Below are 20,539 nucleotides of genomic sequence, written 5' to 3' on the forward strand. Positions count from 1 at the left end.
ATTGATTGAAATTTGTAATTGATAAAAGTGGTGCAAAATAATGTAAGCTGAAACGAACCAAGCCAAATAGCATTTGACAAGTACGGAACGTTTACCAAAATGCGCTTTAAAATATGATCTCTAAGATCTTCTAGTACATCAATGTACATAGGCTTGAGCGTCGAAGTAGCGAGATTGATCATATGGCTTAAATATGACCTATTGGCGTGGTCTTGGGCGTGCGATTGTAATCTAGAGGTACGTACCAGTCCTACCAACTAAAAACGGCTACCTCCATTGAGCCAAACCACCCTTCAGCTTCGTCCAGGGGCTCACAAGGTGTGGAAATTGGCCTCAGATGTATATGGATGCTAATATTTCAACTGAAGCAGGTCCGCCATGGTGTCCGCCGCGGATAAAGTCAAGGAAGGAACTATCCTGGAGATCTGGCGTCAGTTGCAAGTGGTTCGTTTACCAGTGCACACGAATCGATACATACACACAAAGTAGTGCTTGACCAGGATTCTTAATCAGTGGCAAGTAGACCGAAACCCATCTCCTGAATGCACCAAATTTTAGGTATGTAACAAAGGCCCTTAATGAAACGAATTTCCGAGGCTCTACTTGTGTTCTAAGTACATACAGAGATTGAAAGAGACAAACAGAGGAAAACAATTCGTGTGTACCTACCATTTTACGACATATTAGAAGCATATATGATCTAATTCCTTTGAATTGGTTCAATGCAAAAAGTAGATCATGTTGGAACATATGGAAGTAAAATTTTAACGGGTTCTATAAGAAAGGATACATGAAGTGTACGTACGTGTGGATGTAAAGTCGCAACGAACAATTATTGAATGACAGTTCCATTGTCAATGTAATACGTATCGTGGCAATAGGTATTTCAGAATGCCGCTAATAGTACACGTACGTAAAATGTCCCTGAAATAGAACACGTTATGTTTCAGCCGGATATCAACGCAGTTGTTATTGTCATAACATATGGGGAGACCTGTATTTATGGATCCGCATTCATTAGCAGTTAGACTCCATCATAGCAAACGCATTTCCAGCACAAAACATGAACCACTTGAAAATGGACAAGGATGCTAGGGTCGAGAATGAACATTTGGAAGCTTATTGCTAGAATTAGCAGCATTCTCTTTATGGGGCAAATTGAACTCCATAGAATGGTGATTTGACGTATTCAATTTTACATATAAGGTAGACATCACGATCGAATCTTGGAAAAAAGCAACGAGCTCGTACAAACACGAAACTTTTTTCAAAATACGAAATTCATTTTTTATTTTTCATAGATTTCAAAAGCTTCAATATATTATATTCAATATATTATATACAATATATTCTTATACGTATAGTATCATCTTTTAGTTTAATTTTGAAATTTGTAACTTTATGCGTTAAGTGCTAGATACCATTTCGTCAACATTAATTGAATTGTAAATTAGAATTACAATTGCGAAACATTTGCTACAATTAGGCTTTAAATGAAAGAATGAGAGAGCTCTCATATTGAGAGAGACTAAACAACTTGGGGCTGTACAGTGTCCGATACGGTACGTCTTCAAAAGCATCCATGAGCTTTGTCCCAACCCAGGCTTTAGGGTCAGGCTTAATGTGCGTTTTGAGAGCACCTTCAAGCCCTCAAGAATCCAGGCTAGCTCAAACAATGAAGTCCACTTCTCTTCTTTCTCGGGCTCCTTCATTATTTAATTTGCTTCCCGCTAATATTCGTAGGGAATACGTAGGCCTTGTTGATCTGGTAGCATCTTTCAAGTCGGACTTGGACAAATTTTTGACAAAAATTTCTGATTAATCATACATTCAAGGACTAGCTCGGTCTACCAATTAAGTTCGTTGGTAGACTAAATATCATATAAAGATTGGGAGGTAATAAAATTCCCTGTAGTGGTTAGAAGAGCCCGGGAAAACCAAACCAAAAAAGAAGAAGAAAAAAACGAAACTGTCCACCATTCTTAGCCGTTTCTGAATGCCTCAGGCAGATGTGACATTTTTATCTGGATTTTAGATTATAAAAAATATTTCATCATAATTGCTCTAATATATGTATAACCGGAACACCTTTGGAGCAATTTTGATGCAAAGTTCTACTTTTATGGTAGAACATCTAAGAGTCTGTACAAAGGATGTTGATGAAATTACAACCGAAAACGTTCCCTAAGAGTACTTCAACCTCATAATCATGAAGGTTTTTAAAACACTTTCTTCTTGTATGGTTTATGCGAGTTAGCATACTGATATGAGCTAATTTCAAAACATTATAATTTCGAATACTCATTATGCTACTATCATTTTTTTAATTTTCCAAAAGTGATTCCTAGTGTTTTTTCGTAACAATGAAAATCGCTCTTTAAAGTCATTATATTTGACTCAATACTTGATCAGTGCTACTGTTACCACAGTGGTGAATAAGGAATGGCACCTTAGTCATAACTTAGTCCAGGACTAAAAAAGAGGTTTAACATCCAAGATTATATTTTCCATTCTGCCAATTTCGGATCCCACAAAGACTGGCGTTGTGCCAATTACTGGAGCAATCAATATCTTACTCAAACATGTAATTTAAAGGGAAACATCAAGTCCAGTGTTTTTGCCCTTACTCTTAAGGATTGATGAGCAGGGCATGAGCAGTGCGTTGATTAAAGTAAATCCCGCAATATTTTCATCATCTTTTTGCCACCCTGTCCGTGCTCTCAAGTATGGAAAGTCCTGTCCAGATTTAATGGCACCCCTTGTTAGAAAGCAAGAGAAAGGAGAACTAGACTTAGAGGACTAAAAATGCTTGTTTGATGCTCTTGAGCTTCCACCCAATCCCAACATAAATTCCCTGACCCCTTCATATCTTTGGAGAATTCGCATGGACCAAAATATGCCTCTACACAGACCTAGTGAATAGCCACGTGCACAAGATCACTCTTGTGCTATTTGATTGTAATCGCCATATTCCATGCTCTCTAAGTGAGAGTTCCACCTTTAACCAAATTACGTTTCTCGATGCCAAGAGCGTCGGAAATATCTCAACCATATCATCTCGATTATTGGTTATGTGACCGTATTGCTGCAACTGAGTCGTTGCAATAGAGTGATGTACGTAAAATGAGCCATAATGTTTTAGAATGTCTCAATGGTGTTCAGGGTGTTGCAAATGTTTCAAATGCTTTCCAACATTTGAAGTTGGTCAAATTGAGTTAGCCAATTTTCCACACGACTGACATTACCTCTGCTTCGGATTTGAAGGATGGGAATACTTTGAGATGCTTTGAGTTTGCTCCCAAGCGAAAATGTTGGGTCTGATAGATTCACTTTAAACGAGAAAGACCACTCCATACCCTTTTTTAACATAATTTATTAGACCTGGCATAGATAGTGGTACACAAATTGACTTTTGCACTAGAAAGGTCTGAAGTAAGGTGGGATCACTGTATTTTTGTTGACATGAAACTTCATTTTCCAAGTCATTCAACCAACTAAGGTCAAAGAAATGCAGCATCTCTTTACAAGCAGTACAATGACGACGAGCATGAGCTTTGACATCATGATACATTTGTACGCAACAAAGTTCCATAACCTAGATCATTCCCAAAGTTATGTATCTCCAGGTAAGTGTTTTGTGGCCAAATATTACTTTCCTGATGGGCTTTTGTGGAAAGAAAGAGAGGGATGATGCTTAATGAGGTTTGGAGGATTAGCTCATCTCGCAACCACTACAGCGAATAGGTATTTGATCCAACGAAAGAAACGCTTATGTAAGAGATGTGATGACTTGCATCTCGAAGAAAAAAATTGTAGATATCCCATCTGGTACCAAATGTTTGACGCAAAAATAGCAACTCGTTCCAAGTGGTCGTTCCCAATATTATTGATACTCATCTTCATTTACTACTTGCTAACTTTCTCAGACCAAGGATTCATGAATTAACCTCAAAAGAATTAGGACTGCCAGGTCCTAGAAGAAAAAATGCCACCCAATGATGTCTAAAATGCCATAAATAACAACAGTCTAGTACAATTTGTTTACTGGTTCTTCTCTTTGCCTGTTGGGTGGCTAACCCTCACTTCATTCACGTAAGCCCTTCAAGATGCCTCCAGGGGAGCCACAGAGCTGAAAAGGTTAGGAACTCTTGCCATAGAACTTCAATCAGATCTCAATGAGCAAATTGCGAATGGCCTCTTTCTGCTTCCTGGGTCCATTCCTTCAATCACTAATAACATTGAACACCCCCTAGGGCAAGATTACTCTTATGTCAATACCTCCTTTCTCAGTCCAACGTTTGACCTGTAATTTTGCACCCTTTCATAAGCCCTTATTATGGTGGCTCAGAGGACACCTAAGAAGAAGGATTATGCATAAATATATATTTCTACTTAATCAATGCTTTGTTGAAAAATATCGGTTCTAATCTGCTACGTTTTACGACCAATTGAGAAGTGCTTTTGCATTCAAATACATTTTGATGCGTGTTATGTAGCAAAGCGGTCCAGTGTTAAACACGGCCAGAATTTTTAGCTAAGGTAGGTGCCCTTTTTTTCAAACACCAGTTCCGAAAGGAAATGTCATTTTCAACTCTCTTTAACTCTTGTGGGTATGGCAAAAAAAGTCGTCCAGTTGAGGTCTTGGTCGTGATGACTTTAGGCTCATTTTCTTTGTCGCTTCTTGAGGAAACCGCAAATGTCAGTTGTCAAAGGCAATTTCCCTATTCTTTTTGGGGAGTCCTCAAATTAAGACTTTACTCAGACCGAGAAACCAATAAGCTCATACTAGATCAATACTCTTGATGGCGTTCATGCTGCGAATGGAAACGGAAACAATTATGTTTTGGCATTTGATGTTTGAAATTCCACAATCCACGTCGATGGAAAGGAGCAATTCATAAATTAAATGTGAGGTGAGACCAACATTGTTAGGTAAGATGTGCATCTCATTAGTATTTGTGCGCCAATATAATTCATATTTCGTGCTTTTTTTGCAAGGAAGGCTATGAATGCTCTTAGACTCACCAGGTACATGTCTCTGCTCGCTAAAAAATTTGAAGTCTTTTGTTTCCCATGGGACCCTATGATCTGATTAACGTGAAACAAAGTGATAAAAATATTTAATTAATTGACCGGTATTTGACGTGGTAGAGTTCTTTCCAATTTTTTCAGAGTACTTCTCGTTTCTATTCCAGTTGAAGAAAACGTAAGTAACAAGTGGACTAGGATTGTCAATAGAATTTCCTTGTTTCACCTAAGCCTTTTTCCGGTTTTGGCTCCCTCATGTTGCCACTCTAAGCAATGCATTTCAACTATTGACAGTTGGCTAAGAGCCCTCTTAGCCCATCCAAAGTCAAAATGGCAGTACAAGTTTCAGCTTGACAACCTGCTAAGTACAATGAGTAGACAGTCTAGAAACAATTCCCTGGCGCAACATCTCATTAGACCGATGTTTTTATAATAGCAGTAGTAGTTATGTAGCATATTTGCCTCGTTAGCAATGTACAACGAACCGCTCTTTCGTTGCAAAATCTAGTGATATTTTCACCTTGGTAGTTCTTTTTATTTTGCCATTGGTCTTTGTTACCCGGTTTATAATTGGCTGAAAAACGTTTCATCAATCCTTTAGTTAAAGTCAAAGACAATTTGTTTGTCATTCCAATGTAAAGATCCGTGCTCTTGTTCAATATTAGGGCGTAGAAAAGAAACAATGCATTAATGTTTAAAGGCTTGAAGCTTTTTTGATATTATGATGCAAATGCCACTTAGAAAAACAAAAGTATGAAAAGAGATTTAGGCTTAGGGGAAAAGACTCATCAAGTTGATGACGTTATGTGTCAAAATATCAAGTTCACATTCCAACCAGTTTCAGAAAAGTATCTCTACTTTTATTTGAGATGGTTGACATTCCACTTACCTCAACGAATGTTCTTATTTGTCTGTTTGTTGCCAATGCCTACGAGCAACGTTTCTTGGATGCTATAATGGGATAAATTAAGGCTTTTCTTAGTTCATATCATGATCAGCACATGTTCAAAAGAGTGAGGAAGGTTTTCGTTACGCTTCCCTTAGCGATCAAAGAGGCTTAATATGCCTATTGAGAACAAATTGACGATTCTCAAGCATCTACTAAAGACATCTCCGCAATGAAGAAATCCTCATCCGCCTTGTTTTTGGTTTCTTCATTCATCAGGTCATATTCAGACAAGGTTTGAAATAATGCGCTACTTAATTTCTTTTCGCCGTTGTTACTTTCCATATATGCAAAAGTGTACAATATATAAATGTATAAGCGATACTGAGATTAATAGGGATCAAGTGGGCCACTATCTTGACATTAACAACCTTTTTCTTTTTGCAATAAAGAACTCTCAAATACGATAGGTACATACGTACATACGTTTTATATGTTCTCCTATCGCAATCAATCAGGTCAGGATTTTCGAGAAACCTAAACGGATTCATCTGGCAATGACAGCCACCAAGAAAATAAGTCATGCGGCTTATGGAAGTATTGGGGAGTCACTCAGATTGTCATTTCATGAATCATGATATAGGCATTAAAGCCCCGAAAAGTATATTACAACATACGTCGTACGTACTACGTGTCAGTTGACACTGCTGTCTGCTCCAGAATGTAATGTACGTATGAGTACATGGTTTGAAATACCATACGTCCCAAAACTGTCGAGGAGCGTTGTTGTCAAGGAAGTCTTGTTGTTGTCTAATGCCAAATTCCATCTACTTAACACCCTCTTACTATTTGATAACGAAAAAAGTTTGTTCCTTGGGAAGGTAAAAGCGAGCTTTAACTTTGCATTTTTTGGTCAAACCATCAACAGTGTTGGAGGCATAATTGACATTAAAGGTTGAAGGAAGTTAAAGAGTACAGAAGTGATGCAAAGCATTCTCTTGTGACTACAAATGGGAAACTCTTTTCAAGTTGGACAGGGTTGATCACCTCAGCAAGCTCAGTTCTATGCACAGTACGAACAATTGGACACTCTATAATTAGGTGTTGGCATGACCCTTACTTTGATTGACTTTTCATTACGTATATTCGTTTAGTGGTCAAACTTTGGTTTGCCAGGCCATGCGGGCATAAAAAAAAAAAAGCAAGGCCTTTTGCCTTGTGATTGAAAGCAACAAGTCAATAATATAATCACCTATTCTTCAGTACAACGCTAGGAAAAGTGGAGAAGGGACACTTCTTTTTGACACTCCATCAGATTGACAGAAATTTAGGTATTCATATCAACTGGATGCGTCAAATTTTCCTTGTACCACGCTTTCATGTTTTTGTGTTTTTAAAAGATTTGTTTGCACTTTCCTTGCTTCGAAAAAACTTATGGCTGAAGAATACACAAATACCATTATCCTTATTTGAGGCCATAATCGCTATTGTGACCCTTCCAAGGACCGACAGATCCTCTGTGGTCCATGGACTGTTCTTTTGAAATTCTAAAATACTAAAAATTCTCTCAGTGAAAACCCATTGGCGGATTTTTTCCCAACTGTTTTAGCGTGAATTTGTGAAAAAGGAGCTTGTTTTCAACTTATCCTTAACAATAAGAAGTACGTACAGTAAAGAGCACTTGACAGATTCCCAATGCTCTCCAAAGGCGATATTTTGCCACATTATATCACTGAATTGTACTGCATATGTCATGAAACAACAAGTCTTGGTGTCTCACTCCAAGACATTTGGTCGATATTTTGCATCGACAACGATCAACAACTCAAGGTACATTGTTTGGAAGCATTGCTTGTACTACATCGAAATACTTCAAACAACTTTTTCAAGGCTGAATTTTTTTTGCCCTTACTTCATTAGTCAAGTCCAGATTTGTATTTACTGCTTATTTGAATTCCGAATTACTGTACTTTCTCTCTATCTTTCAAAAACATCGCTTTTCCCGATGGTCTCTCTGAATTTACGCGTTACCTAGAAACCGTTCGTAAATACCACGTGTTATCGGGTTACTTTCCTTAATTGAATACCATTGGTGGCTTTTGATACGGGAATTCCCACGGTTGACGCATGTTAGTCGCTCCCTGGATTTTGGAGTTTGATATGTGGGAGTGGAAAAGCACCAATAGTAGATCCATGATCTACTATTCCATGAGCAGAACAGATGGACAGTTTCAAATTGTTTTCCCTCTAACCTTACAACATGCCCTTGAGTCTACATAATTGTAACTTAGGCGTATTCTTTCAAAGTCACTCCCCCTCCTCCCCCTATTTACGTCAATACTTTTGCCAAGGTGTTACTTGGTACTTCTCGGTATGAAATATGATCTTTACCCTTTTCTTTCTTAACATTTATACATCCTTAATATGAAGAGAGAGAACAACACCGGGATGGGGCCCTATTTCCCTATTTGTGGCGATCAATTCGTTTCACTTGAAGTTGATTCGTAATGCTGAAAAATGCATTTTGACGGGAATTGATTGTGCGGTGATGCTCTTCTAGTGCAAAGTACCAGCACAATTGTGACTACCCTCACAATTAAGCCCACTTTAGACGGTGGGATTTTGCAATTGATAAGTCGATCTCGGACCAAGGTCATTTAGAGGTGCGTTTGTTTACTGAAGCTCGATAGTTTCATGGTTCTTTCCTTTTGACGAATATTTTTGCTAATACGAGTGTTCGCCGACATTTGAGGAGGAAGATGCTGAGGAGCCATGATGTCAATACGTTATAGCGTCAGACATGTCTTTTTACTCACCCTCTACTCTTGCACTCTTGCCATCAAGTATGAAATATCCAAGCTACTTAATTGTTCTACAATAATTGTTCATCACATCCCTGTCGATTGTTGATTACATACGTATATTCTGACTCCATGCGCCTCAGCTCAAACATTTCTTACTTTGTTCACTTCAGCGGACGCAATCAATCGTTGGTATCGTGCCAGGCAAAAAGCTTTACGTACAATTGAAACATATTCCATATCAGAATTGGCCAAGTAGTCTGTTGCTCTAGCAATTCTGTTCTGGGTGGGTGGATCTCAAGTCAGAAATGAACAGGATATCACGATTCCATCAGAAGGATGCTCTTGACGCGGCGAGCAGTTCAGTCCAAGACTGCAGAACATACATTCCCAACAAACGGTGTAATGTATGGGAAACAAGACAATAGAACGACTTTGGTTGGACTCCGCTTCTGTCGGGAGCTACTAGTCTGTGGTTGCTGATTGGAACGCACGAATCAGTATCTCGATTTCCGGACTTCTTCGTTGGGTTGGCTAGCTGCCATTGAAGTTGATTGGAGTGAATGTATTCCGACATGTATTAGACTTTGAAGATTCCATATTTGGTAATACTGATGATTTGATAACCACCTAACCTGGTTATTTCGAGGATATGAGACGATTCGAGCTACCGCAAAAAAAATAAAAAGCGTAGACAAAAGGTACCCGAGCCAACCTGCACCATGCTTGGATGTAATTTGTCAATAGGGGATATGAAGTGATTCAAAGTACTACAAAAAACTAGCAGCTGACGTGATTCAATGAAGCAGAAATAGAGAAGACAAGGAGGTACCCTGGCAAGCTGCACTATGTTTGGATAACATTTGCCAGTTATTCAAAATCACCGGGGTATTGAGCCGATATAGTAATGCCATGTCAAAGCTACACAAAAAAACCATTTATGTTTGAATTTTGAAACATAACACTTCTGAAAATTGGAGATTTACTTAGCTTACGGTGGGCTTTGGTCAAAAGTAATGCTTGCTATTCTTCCACAAGATACGACAACTATGCCACAAAACAATTTTGATTCACGTCACAAGCGTATTTGGATGAAATAAGTTTCTTTTTAAATGGTGTTAAAGGCAATGGCTCTGGGGAGAATTGCAGGGTTTTGTTTGATACTCTATGACCAAACATTAAAGCGTATTTTCTTTAATTTGTACTATTTGCCTAAAAAATTTCTTAAGGAATGATTTGTTCATGAGATTTCATGCAACCGTTTGCACTTTCCCAATGGCTTTGAGACCTCATTGTCGTTGTTGAAATCTTTATTGATTGTTTGAATTGAAGTAGATTCAATAACTTAATAGTTATTCAGTTTAAAGAATACAAAGTTTGACGATTTCAAGTTATGGGATAAAACGATTTGAGCTACTTTGCTATTAAGTAATAAAAAAGAAATTTTATTTTCCATTTGTGAACATTTATAATCATCATCTGGGTATTCGAGGTCAGATACCACCAGGGCATTTTGGAATTGGTGCTGATGAAATCAGGATCATTAATCCACAGACAAATCTGTCACGGTTAAATAAATCATTTGCTATTTTGCATATAGCCATCATATGATTTTTTCTATATATCTGCGAGTTTTAAATGTTAAATGTGTCTGGGCTAGAACTGCATAAATAGTAAAATCAAAGTTGCTTCTCTATGATTTTACAAGCTAAAGAAATGCCAAAATATCCTTGGGTAATTTCTTAAAAAATTGAAAAGACTTTATAACCACCGTGCATCATCTTGTCTGATGTATGTCAAAACATTTGCTCCACAATTACTTCGGGAAGTGAAGCTTTGCTATTTTAGTGGTGAGTGGTTGGATTCTTCAAACAAATCTCTAACACTACACGCCACAATCTAAGTACTCTAACAGTGTTCAATCGTGACCTCAGCCTTATCGAAAGGCCACACTCTACTGGACTTAAGTCGTGGTTAAATGTGTGTACCATGCGGGTATGAACTGTCTATTTACTCTTTGCCCCCACAAAAGCTTATTCAAACTAGGAAGAAATAATAAAGCTATGTACTTCTATCCTTAGGAAGACTCGCATGATAACAATTGTTAACGGCCTCGGGAACATTTCCACAGTTTAATAGCTCTCATTTGGATCATCACTGAGAAGGCAATTTGCCTTCGATCAGATGGCAATTGAGTCTCGAGGTTCAAGCGAATATGCCGAGTCCGATAGGGCCTTCTCATCAACTGTTCATATTTGAACTTGAAAAATGTTAATTATTCGAAAAATTCGAATCCCTCAGCAATCAGCAATTCCATTCGAGTTTTCCAAAGTTAGCCAAAGGCCTGAATTCCAATGTTGAATTCTTTTTGCACAACCTAGAATGTCAGAAACTGTCATAGTGAGAGTGCTTTTATGTGTAGACAAAATTTGATTGAGTTGTCCTTTCTTGGGCAAGAAGCCGTCCGTCCTTTTCTACCCAATCAAACAGAGTGTTCTAACATTTAATAATTCCACTTATTTTTTTAAGCATCACTTTGGTTCAAAAGCGAGGAAGAAAAACTGTCAGAAAGCCAACAAACTACTCAATTATTGTACTATAACTTAAAATAACCAAAAAGACGTCAATTGAATACGAATCCCAGCGCTCATGAAACGTAGAGAAAATATCCGGCATTGTTTGCTCATTGTGGACAAGCAACGAAACAGGTTTTTTAGAGAAAATCAATAGTGTACGCCATGGAATTTTTTTGCTATAAATGGACCATTCTTCGGCATGGTGAACAATAAGAAGGGTATGTTCGTCCAGTTATTTTTAAGTTCGACTTTGTCACCTCGATCTTTCGCCCAAAATTACAGAGAATCAGGCTAATTTCAAGTTGACTCCACTCCATGTTGGGAAAAGTACAAGCTCAAATCCTTTCCAACTCTACGTATCATCTATCATGCGTGGTTAGGTACATTTCCTTCGGTCTTCGCTGTCACCCCAAGGCCATAGGGTGGGGATTAAAAGGAAACATTTGCTTAAGGTAGTGGACTCTTGGAACAATATCGAGGCAATGAATACCCAATGACGACTTCTAGCTCTTTTCGCGGGTTGACTTGAAAGAAGAGACGGAGAGAGTCCAACATTGGAAAGCGAAACAAGATTGACTTTCAAATAAACAGAAAGCTGGCAACAAATGAGGGAATCATGATGATCTTGGCACTCGTCGCTGTTTGAGTGCTGCTGTTGTCAGGGACGGTGGATCTCCCGAAAGAAGTCAAGAACCGTGGAGGGTGAAAGGGCCGATCCAATTCCAAGCACGGCATAAGCGATTGTGTTACTGGAAAAGATATCTCGCTCTTCACTGCTCAATTGGAACAGATGAGAGTCGTAGCCGATGAGTGTTTTTTCGTGTAATTTCCGACGTGTGCGAGTGCCACTGCCAAGAGCTGGAAAACCGAGTGGCTGCCATGGAAGCTCACATAGCTCTAAATAAAGACCACATCCACATCCGTGACCCTCTCAATTGGAGAGAAAGACTCGATATCCTGTCTGGTCTTGTCAATAGCGGCTTAAGACCAATGGCTGAGCAAGTGCTCGATTACCTGGATCTCACTGATCTTAAGTGCTGTCAATTAGTGTGCACTTCATGGTTTAGCATCATTGACGAGTTGTGGCAACATCACGAGTTTCGACGGATCGACCCCAATTGGTCCCTAGGAACGCCTCGGTTGGACGAAATTCAATGCCATAAAGAAAGGTCCGTGTGCACAGTGTCGTCGATTACATTGGACGAATAGTCCATTTTGTGTGCCTTAGGCGGGAGTGGGCGGATCGAGTTGTGGGATCGGAGGACGTTGACCCAAATATGGACCCAAATGGCGCACAAAGAAGGTGCATACTCTGTGGATTTGGGAACGAGGGTGGCTGTGAGTGGGGGCGAAGATGCCAAAGTGAAAGTTTGGAACCGGGACAATGGTGATTGGATGGAAACTCTCGATCATCATGACTTCATTGTTTGGCATGTCAAAATGTGGGTAGATCTATTAGTCACTTGCTCGTATGATTGTACGATGGCCTTTTTTCACTGGAATGAGGCTTTGAGCCAATTTAGCTTGCAAAAGCACGTCAAAGGCCACTTAGCATGGGCGGATGGCCTTGCCACAGACAAAAGAGGACAGTTTCTAGCCACTCATTCCGAAGATACATTTGAAATTAGTATTTGGAAACTCGTCGATGGAGTTCCACTTGAGAACGTGACAAAGCCTTGGTCTGAACTCGATCCCTCCGCTTCGTTTGAGAGGAAAAATGGACTTTCCTACACGCACGAGCTCCTGGCTCCAAGTACAATTCTCAAAGGCCACACAGACGAGGTGAATTGTGTCAAGATCAGCGATGCTTTCGTATTCTCTGGAGGGTGCGATCAGAGCGTCCGTGTTTGGAATATTAACAATGGAACCTGTCTCACGGTTCTCCGGGGACATGAAGGCAAAATATGGTGCTTGGACGTGGATCGTCGGCGAATCGTTTCGGGTGGAAGATTCGGCGAGATTCTGATCTGGTCGTGGTCCCCGGAGGACTCGCAAGATGAATGTCCATCCCGAACGTTGAGAGTCCAATCCAAAACAACGGCTGTGGGACAAATTAAAATGGACCGAGCCTTGCTCGTGTCGGCCGATGGTTTGGGCAAAGTCGTACTCAGCAACTTCTGGAATCTTGAGCATTCATGACAATAAACGTCTTCGACCCCCTAATGGCATGTTCTATTCATACTTGCATGCGTCTTTGTCTACAAGGAGTCATTTTCGGGTCTATATTAGTCCATTAGTCTAAGCCAAGCAATGTCGCTTTTGGAGCCGAGCAAACTCATTATCCTCAATAAACTGAATGACAGGACTGATCAAATATTCCCTCAAGGCATTTTTTGATGCGTTTAGATATAATTGAGCACTAAAGGATAAACTATGAAACAATTAGCCAGGTTAGAAATTCAAACTAGAAATTGGAACTATGATCCGAATTATAGGTTAGGCTTCGGACATCAGATCTAGACAATAATACCTTCTTTTGGTTATAAAAGCCCGAAAAACTCCAGTTCTCAAATTCTCGAGAACCAGAATGAATGAATGAAAGTCATTTCAGAGTTGGGTTTGCGTTGGTTGAATAACTATATTCCATCCATTCAATATTCAGGAGTGGAGAAACTGGGCAGGCCTTCATTAGGTTCTTTTCGTAAAATGCCTCCTTTCATCACTTATTAATTGCCTTGAGGTGAGTGGCCCATAAATAAAGCACCCCAGAATAGTTGTCTCTGCTTTCGAACGTGGAAAAGCCAACAAAGAGCCCTGAACAACAATGAGAAGCCGATGTATACTTCATAATTTGTGTCATTTCTCAACATTTTATCTTCAAGTTCACAAAAAACAATACCAAGGAAAGTGGAATATTTTCAACAATAATACTTTTGAGTCAGCAATCAAACAAGAAACACAAACGAAAACAAAGCCGGAGTTGAAAAGTTTCATGGAAAATTGATAATTTGAGATTTTCCTTCAAACTGACAAAAGGCCAACCAAACCGCTAATATATCCTCTGCACCTTGGCTAATATTACAAATGATTGGTTAACAATCCGTCCTGTATTTTATTTTACAAATGCTTTATTTTGACATTTAAACTCTCTCAAGAGTGGCCTTGAGATTCAAAGTTCAGCTTCATCATCTTTTTGTGTGGTGGAAACACAGGTCTCCAATTACGTAGTACCTTTATTCTGTTGTTTTGGTCGCCAGATGGTAAGATGGTAACTTGCCTCTTGAGAATCGAAGCCGTCATAAACAGGCACAGTTGACAGTGCACAAACACCAAATTATGCATCCGAGGTGTTGGCTAAGGGGGCAAATATGTTATCATATAAAGGTGCTGTTAACTAATAATGAAACATGGTTCTGTCTCTTCACCACATGCTTGACTTGTCTCGGTCGATTATCAAACACACGGCGACACCCTCATGTTCTTGAAACTCAAGTGGTCTGTGCTTGCCTATGATCTTTAATTAGGTACTGGGAGCTTTGAAATTTGACAATGGGCGAATTCCGACGTCTGTTTTTTTCCTCCAGAGCTTTGTTAAGGCCCCCTCGAGTCTTTAAATGCGGACGAGATTGGTAGATTTCCAGCGAATCAAATGGAAGCAGAGAACGCATTTCTGTCATGGTCAAACGGGACCATACGTTTCATATATGAGCTTCGTTACTGACGGGAGCTACTAATGCTACCCTGAAGGCGAGTCACTGGCAAGAAGCTTTTGTGAAGGAACGCCCTGCTCAAGGTTGCTTCTCAAGGATGTTTTGTTCTTTCATTCACTGATGATTGGATTTTAAGACAAGGGGGATTACCTAAGCAACTTTAAGATGTTTTGAATGAACCTATCTAGACTGAAAAGAGGATCTGATAACAATCATCACGTAGAAGACAATCTCGATCAATCTAGTCTAACCTACAATGCTAACGTACGTTCCCCTCCCCCCCATCTTTACCTCCCAAGAAGCGCTGTTCTGACGTTTTTGGTCTTTCAATTTCAGATTGCTATTCCTCAGTCACTCATTCAACTTCCACACCTCAAAATGTCGCACGGAAACATTTTCGTCTTGGCCATTGTTGCCATCTCTTTGGTGATCACTCAATTTGGAACCACACAAGCTAATCCTCTGTTCCTTGGACAAGGAGGGGTAAAGAAATCCGAAGCCGCCGTTAACTACTTCGCTCAACGATTTGGATCCGGGTTTCTGTCCGACTTGGCCGCTCTCCAACAAGGATCCAAGGCCAAAGACTCTCGGAAAGGAACAGCTCAGATCCAGACGGATGAACCTCAGGTACCGGAGTTCAAGACCAAGGTGACGACTTCGTCCCATAAGAGGCGATTGTACAAGGTGGTCAAAAAGGCCAGAACCACGACAACTGCCCCTAGGACCACTCAAAATCCCCCGGTGTTTGTGGACTATTCCATCGAGGCTGAAGCACCAACGACCTCCATGCATGGAGATGACATCCTGCCTTACAAGACTGAGGACCTCTTGAGTTTGGAGGACTCGGATTATCTCTATCCAGAGGGATTAGAGAGCAATTCCCTCGATTATTAGCTAATCATCTGATTTGCTTCGGAGTCTATAAGAGTTGATCCACCACAAGATGAGCATACTTGGCACTTGTTTCTCAAAGTGATAACTATCATCCACAATCTAAAATAATCTGTATTCAGAGAAAGTATAATAAATTAAACGCTTTAATCCATGAAAACTAATGTGTTTGCATCTAACCTTTCATTTTTTGAAACTCCTCGTGAAAGGTGAATAGGCTAGGAAAGTGTATAACACAAATCATCCTCTGACAGATTCGTTGGAAAACATGAATTATTAATGCGTAGTTGAATATTTAAACCTCTCGGAATCTACCTTGGCATGTATGTTGAGAGATCTTACACTAAGAAAATGTGACATGTACTCCTCCTGCATGATGAAATCCTCCCTTGGGAAAGTGTAAATTTATAGCGGTGCGCAAGAAATTTGGCTTTCGTCAAATTCGTTATCCATTTAAAACATGATTTGGTGGTTCAGCAAAAAAGCAGGATGGGAGATTTGAATTTCTGGGCGGCTTATTTATCCAAGGATATTTTTTGGTGGTACTTAATTTTACAAGTATATGCAACTTTGAATCATTTAATTGAACATCAAGGAAGCGTATTTCAATTTCACATTTTCAGACAGTATATCTTAGCTCTAGACGATACATTGGCTTAGATGATTTCCTTACGGGAACTATCCTATTGAGTTTATTACTAATTGCTTACAATCACTCGAAAACACAATGCGTATATTAGCGTACAATTGGGATTATAAATGAGGAAGCTTATATAAACTAAGGAAAAGTAACTCAAAAAGGTACATCCGTTGAATGAAACTTAGAGTGACAATTCCAAAGTCAAATTTACCATTCTACATGTAGAGCTTCGAACATCAAGTTCAAAAGCTCAAAACATGTTGACAAAACTACAACTGGCCAAATCAAGAGCGCATAAGATCACCAATTTCTTAACCTCGTCTGAAACCTTGCTCACACTAAGCACATATTTCACAATTCTCTGTTCAAAAAAGAAGCGCATAAGATTGAGGCTTAGGAACTTTATCCAACAATCGAGGTTGATTAAGTATTTTCCTAAGCTTTGCGCTCATACAGAACCTTGCTTCCAGAGGAGAAATACTTTGAAGTTGCTTCACAAATTAGACTCAATGAATTATCAATGGCATTGGGTAGACGGCTGAACACGTTGCTACTTCAAGAAAAGAGAATGAACGAACGCCTTTCCCAATCTAGTACTTTAGCCCCTAATCCATCCAATTTCTGAAAGCCTCTGGAGCAATAGACAGACTATGTTCTACTTTGTCGAATGCTTCCGCGAAATCTAACAATTGTACGGATTACAGTAACAATTACTTTGGCCAAAAAAGGCTATTCGTCACATAACCATATGAGGTGTGCCCATTCTAAAATTAGAATATCGAAGTAAATCCAAAATGCGGATGCGGGTGCCAAAACTTAGTTATTGACATTTTTCCACGTGGTTACGTGGAAAAATGTCAATAAATAAGTTTCCGAATTAACAACTTGAATTACGTAGATGGCCCTCAGTTGACCGATATTTCAGTTTTTCCGCCGCATCAAGACTTTGCTTAATTAATGATTTTATCTTTGTTTCCAACATGCCATCATGTTATATTAATGGGCATTGATGATGTTTATCTATTTGGCATTAGTGATGGGAAGGGAGTAGTGTTGGGGCGAGTCCTTTGACTTTTTGTCAGACTCGCCGAGCCCGGAAACGAGTCGGGCCAATTTCTCCAAAATGAAGAAAAAAAGACTCAAATGCATTCGGACTTGAATCCGGGCTCACCCGGGCACTGGAAGGGAGCCTCCTAGGTATCAACCTTTGACTCCATAACCAGGGTAAGACCTGATCCAGAGAGTTTTGAATTCAGCTTAAATCAAACCATCTTACTAACAGCTTTGCAGTTTTGACTCCAATATTAAAAAAGTGGAATCCTGAGCTTCCTTCTTTGGGATGTATGAAATTATAAAAGAATAACAATTTCTGTTAAAACTGCCAAAAACCTTCAAGTTTCCTCAGTTGTCAAGAGAGATACGAAAAATTAAATGCCATTCTAGAACGTGAAACAAGGAACGAGTTACGAATCATTTTTGATTGTTTTGTTTCGTTAAAGTTACACCATTTTAAGATGTTTTAGGATTACAGTTCCTTTTCCGAAAAAAGGAACAATTACTGTAATTTTGTTACTTGTAATTTCATTACTCCGCTCTTAAACGAGCAAAAAGGGTAAAAACAAATTTAGTAACTGAAGCCCGATTGTTACATATTTGCTCATTTCTCCTTAACTTCCGTCCTTTTGGCAAATTGTGTCTATGAACTTTAGTTGAAGATGGTGCTTTTTGCTTTATAAATGAGGGCATATTTTTTTAACTTTTACTTACGGCCGAAATAAATACACGTGAACCAGAATTTTGAGCACCTGACATCAGTTTTTTAAATTCAGAATTCTGAAACTTATTGTGCCCCTCTCCTTGATGAAAGTGTCTGGTGGAAAAGGAGTGCATGGGAGTTTCGCCACGCCATGAGACAAGCTCGGAGGAGTTCGGGTAGTTGATCAGCCCAAAAAAAACGCACTGCAAATGCTCCATCTTTTTTCTTCAGGCTCACTAGCTTCTCTTATTGAAAAAAATCCAGCACTTTCTCATTATATTCAATCTGCAGGTCCAGTGCTGAATCAAGTCAAACAACAAGTTAGGATAACTATATTTTGATTACATTCAATGACAATTTGTCACGTTTGTCCAAGATTGTGACAAAATTTGATGATTTAACATGCTGCTTTTCAAATTGGTACTATTTTGTGCAGTAAAATGCTTATCCTCGGTAATTTGTTGATTCTATTTGTACCTTTTGTTATCTTTTGGCCTTTTTGCACATTTTTTGGACATTATTGTTTTTATAAGGCTTTGTCTTTTTGCAATATTTGCCCCTCACTAGTCATGAGTAAGGCTCTCAAGATTATGCACAAAAAGAATCTCAAGATGCTGATAAAGATGCAAAAAAGCAAGTCCAGAATCCAAATCAGGATGCAATTTAACTTCAATAATGATAATATTGTTATGGCACATTAAGTTATTTTACGTAAAATGTTAAGCTGGACACCTTTATTCCATCAATAGTATGCACTGATTCCATTGGACCAGCATGCGAAAGGCAATCCAAGACTAAATTTCCATAACATTCCCACGTGTTTTCAATACACAAAATGAAATATGCTCATTTAATATTTCCAATGTGTCGTACGATAATCTGTCTGTCATAGGAAAGAGATCGCAGGCGGCAACCTGAATTGTCAAGTGCAGACAAGCATCAGGGCAAATTGCTTTGCGCCAGGGATTCTCATCAAAATAGAGAAAATGTAATTTTTCGGCCCCAGAAAATTCAGCCATAAGAAACCTAAAATAAATAAGAATATGAAAACGGGCCCAAGATACAAAACATGCATATAAAGGTCCAGAATACAAATAAGGGTCAGGGTGCAAATAAATGTTATTTCCATAAGTTTGAGAACTCTAGTCCTGACTCATGGTGCTAAAGTTTGCCGGTAAACATTATTCTCCACCGATTAGTTGGCGGTGCTTCGTTTTTAAATCTTAACCTGACCTAATCAAGCCTAATCTAACCTTACCCCACCGATTAGTTGGCGGTGCTCATTTTTAAATTTGTGGCAAAATGTTGCAAGGTTTAGATTGAGACTTTAGGGGCTATTAATATCGTGTTAGGTTAGGTTGGGTTAGGTTAGGTAAGGTTAGATTAGGCTGAAATCAATAAGCTCAAGTAATGACTAGCGACAGGCAAAATGTGCAAAACAACAAGGCCTTCTAGAGACAAAAAAATATTGGCCTATTAGTGTAATAAAAGGTGAAAAAAAGGCCGAAAGCATAACAAAAGGCGCAAATAAAATCGGAAAAGAAGGCATATTCAAATCTACAAAGTAGTGCGTATTTCAAATGCGCCTTCTTAAAATCGAACAAAAAATAGCGGTGCTGATATTTTGACCTAATACTTGACCACGTTTTTCTACCAACCAGGTTAACTAGGTGGCTCAAAAATTACATTTGATCAAAACAATCAAAAGAGTCGTAATAAAAAATTACCTACAAATGTGGAGGCAGATTCAAAAATAAAGAATTATGAATACCATTCAACTTCACTTCTGAATTGTTCAACCAGAGGGAGCACTTGCCACTATAAAATTTGATGTTGTCATATTTTATCATAAAAAACCAGTTCATTGTCTGGTTTAAACGGGGGCTAACAAAGGAGAATAGATAACAACCTAAATTTCTTTCCATAACATCATCTTGTTGAAAAATCTCAAAAGTCCCTCAAAAATACTGTTATGAGTCGGCAGGGCATTATAATAATGATTTATTTACGGTACGCAGACAGATGTCTTGAATGGCTTCAAGGTGCAAACATATTTACACAATCACTCGAAAGTGAATCTGATCAGTAATCGAGTTTGAATTTGCTGATCGATGATACCCGGGTATTGAAGGTTGGTCTGGAATGCGTTGGAGGAAGCTATCCAGGTCCTCTTTGAATTTGGAGATAGTACTTTTTTCGACATAGATGACCCGAAGAGAGGAGGACAGTTTGTTGTAGAGTCTTGGGCCTCTCTCAAGAAATGAGTGGCGCATGATTGATTTAGCAGTCGCATTCTTGTTGTAGTTCCAAT

The 20,539-nt window shown here is 39.0% G+C and overlaps 2 protein-coding genes across 2 annotated transcripts; both read left to right on the forward strand.

Moving 5' to 3' along the window:
* The first annotated feature begins 399 nt into the window (after positions 1-399).
* On the forward strand, positions 400-15,982 carry LOC131888654 (uncharacterized). Its single transcript, XM_059237943.1, has 2 exons — positions 400-558; positions 15,278-15,982. The coding sequence occupies exon 2, from the start codon at positions 15,320-15,322 to the stop codon at positions 15,833-15,835; it is 516 nt and encodes a 171-aa protein (XP_059093926.1). The 5' UTR covers positions 400-558; positions 15,278-15,319; the 3' UTR covers positions 15,836-15,982.
* Positions 11,559-13,637, forward strand: LOC131885919 (F-box and WD repeat domain-containing 11-B-like). The gene has a single exon (XM_059234505.1). It carries the CDS (start codon positions 12,579-12,581, stop codon positions 13,428-13,430), a length of 852 nt encoding a protein of 283 aa, XP_059090488.1. The 5' UTR covers positions 11,559-12,578; the 3' UTR covers positions 13,431-13,637.
* Positions 15,983-20,539: the final 4,557 nt, after the last annotated feature.

This window comes from Tigriopus californicus, chromosome 1, assembly GCF_007210705.1.
Source record: "Tigriopus californicus strain San Diego chromosome 1, Tcal_SD_v2.1, whole genome shotgun sequence".
In the NCBI taxonomy this organism is placed as follows: Eukaryota; Metazoa; Arthropoda; class Copepoda; order Harpacticoida; family Harpacticidae; genus Tigriopus; species Tigriopus californicus.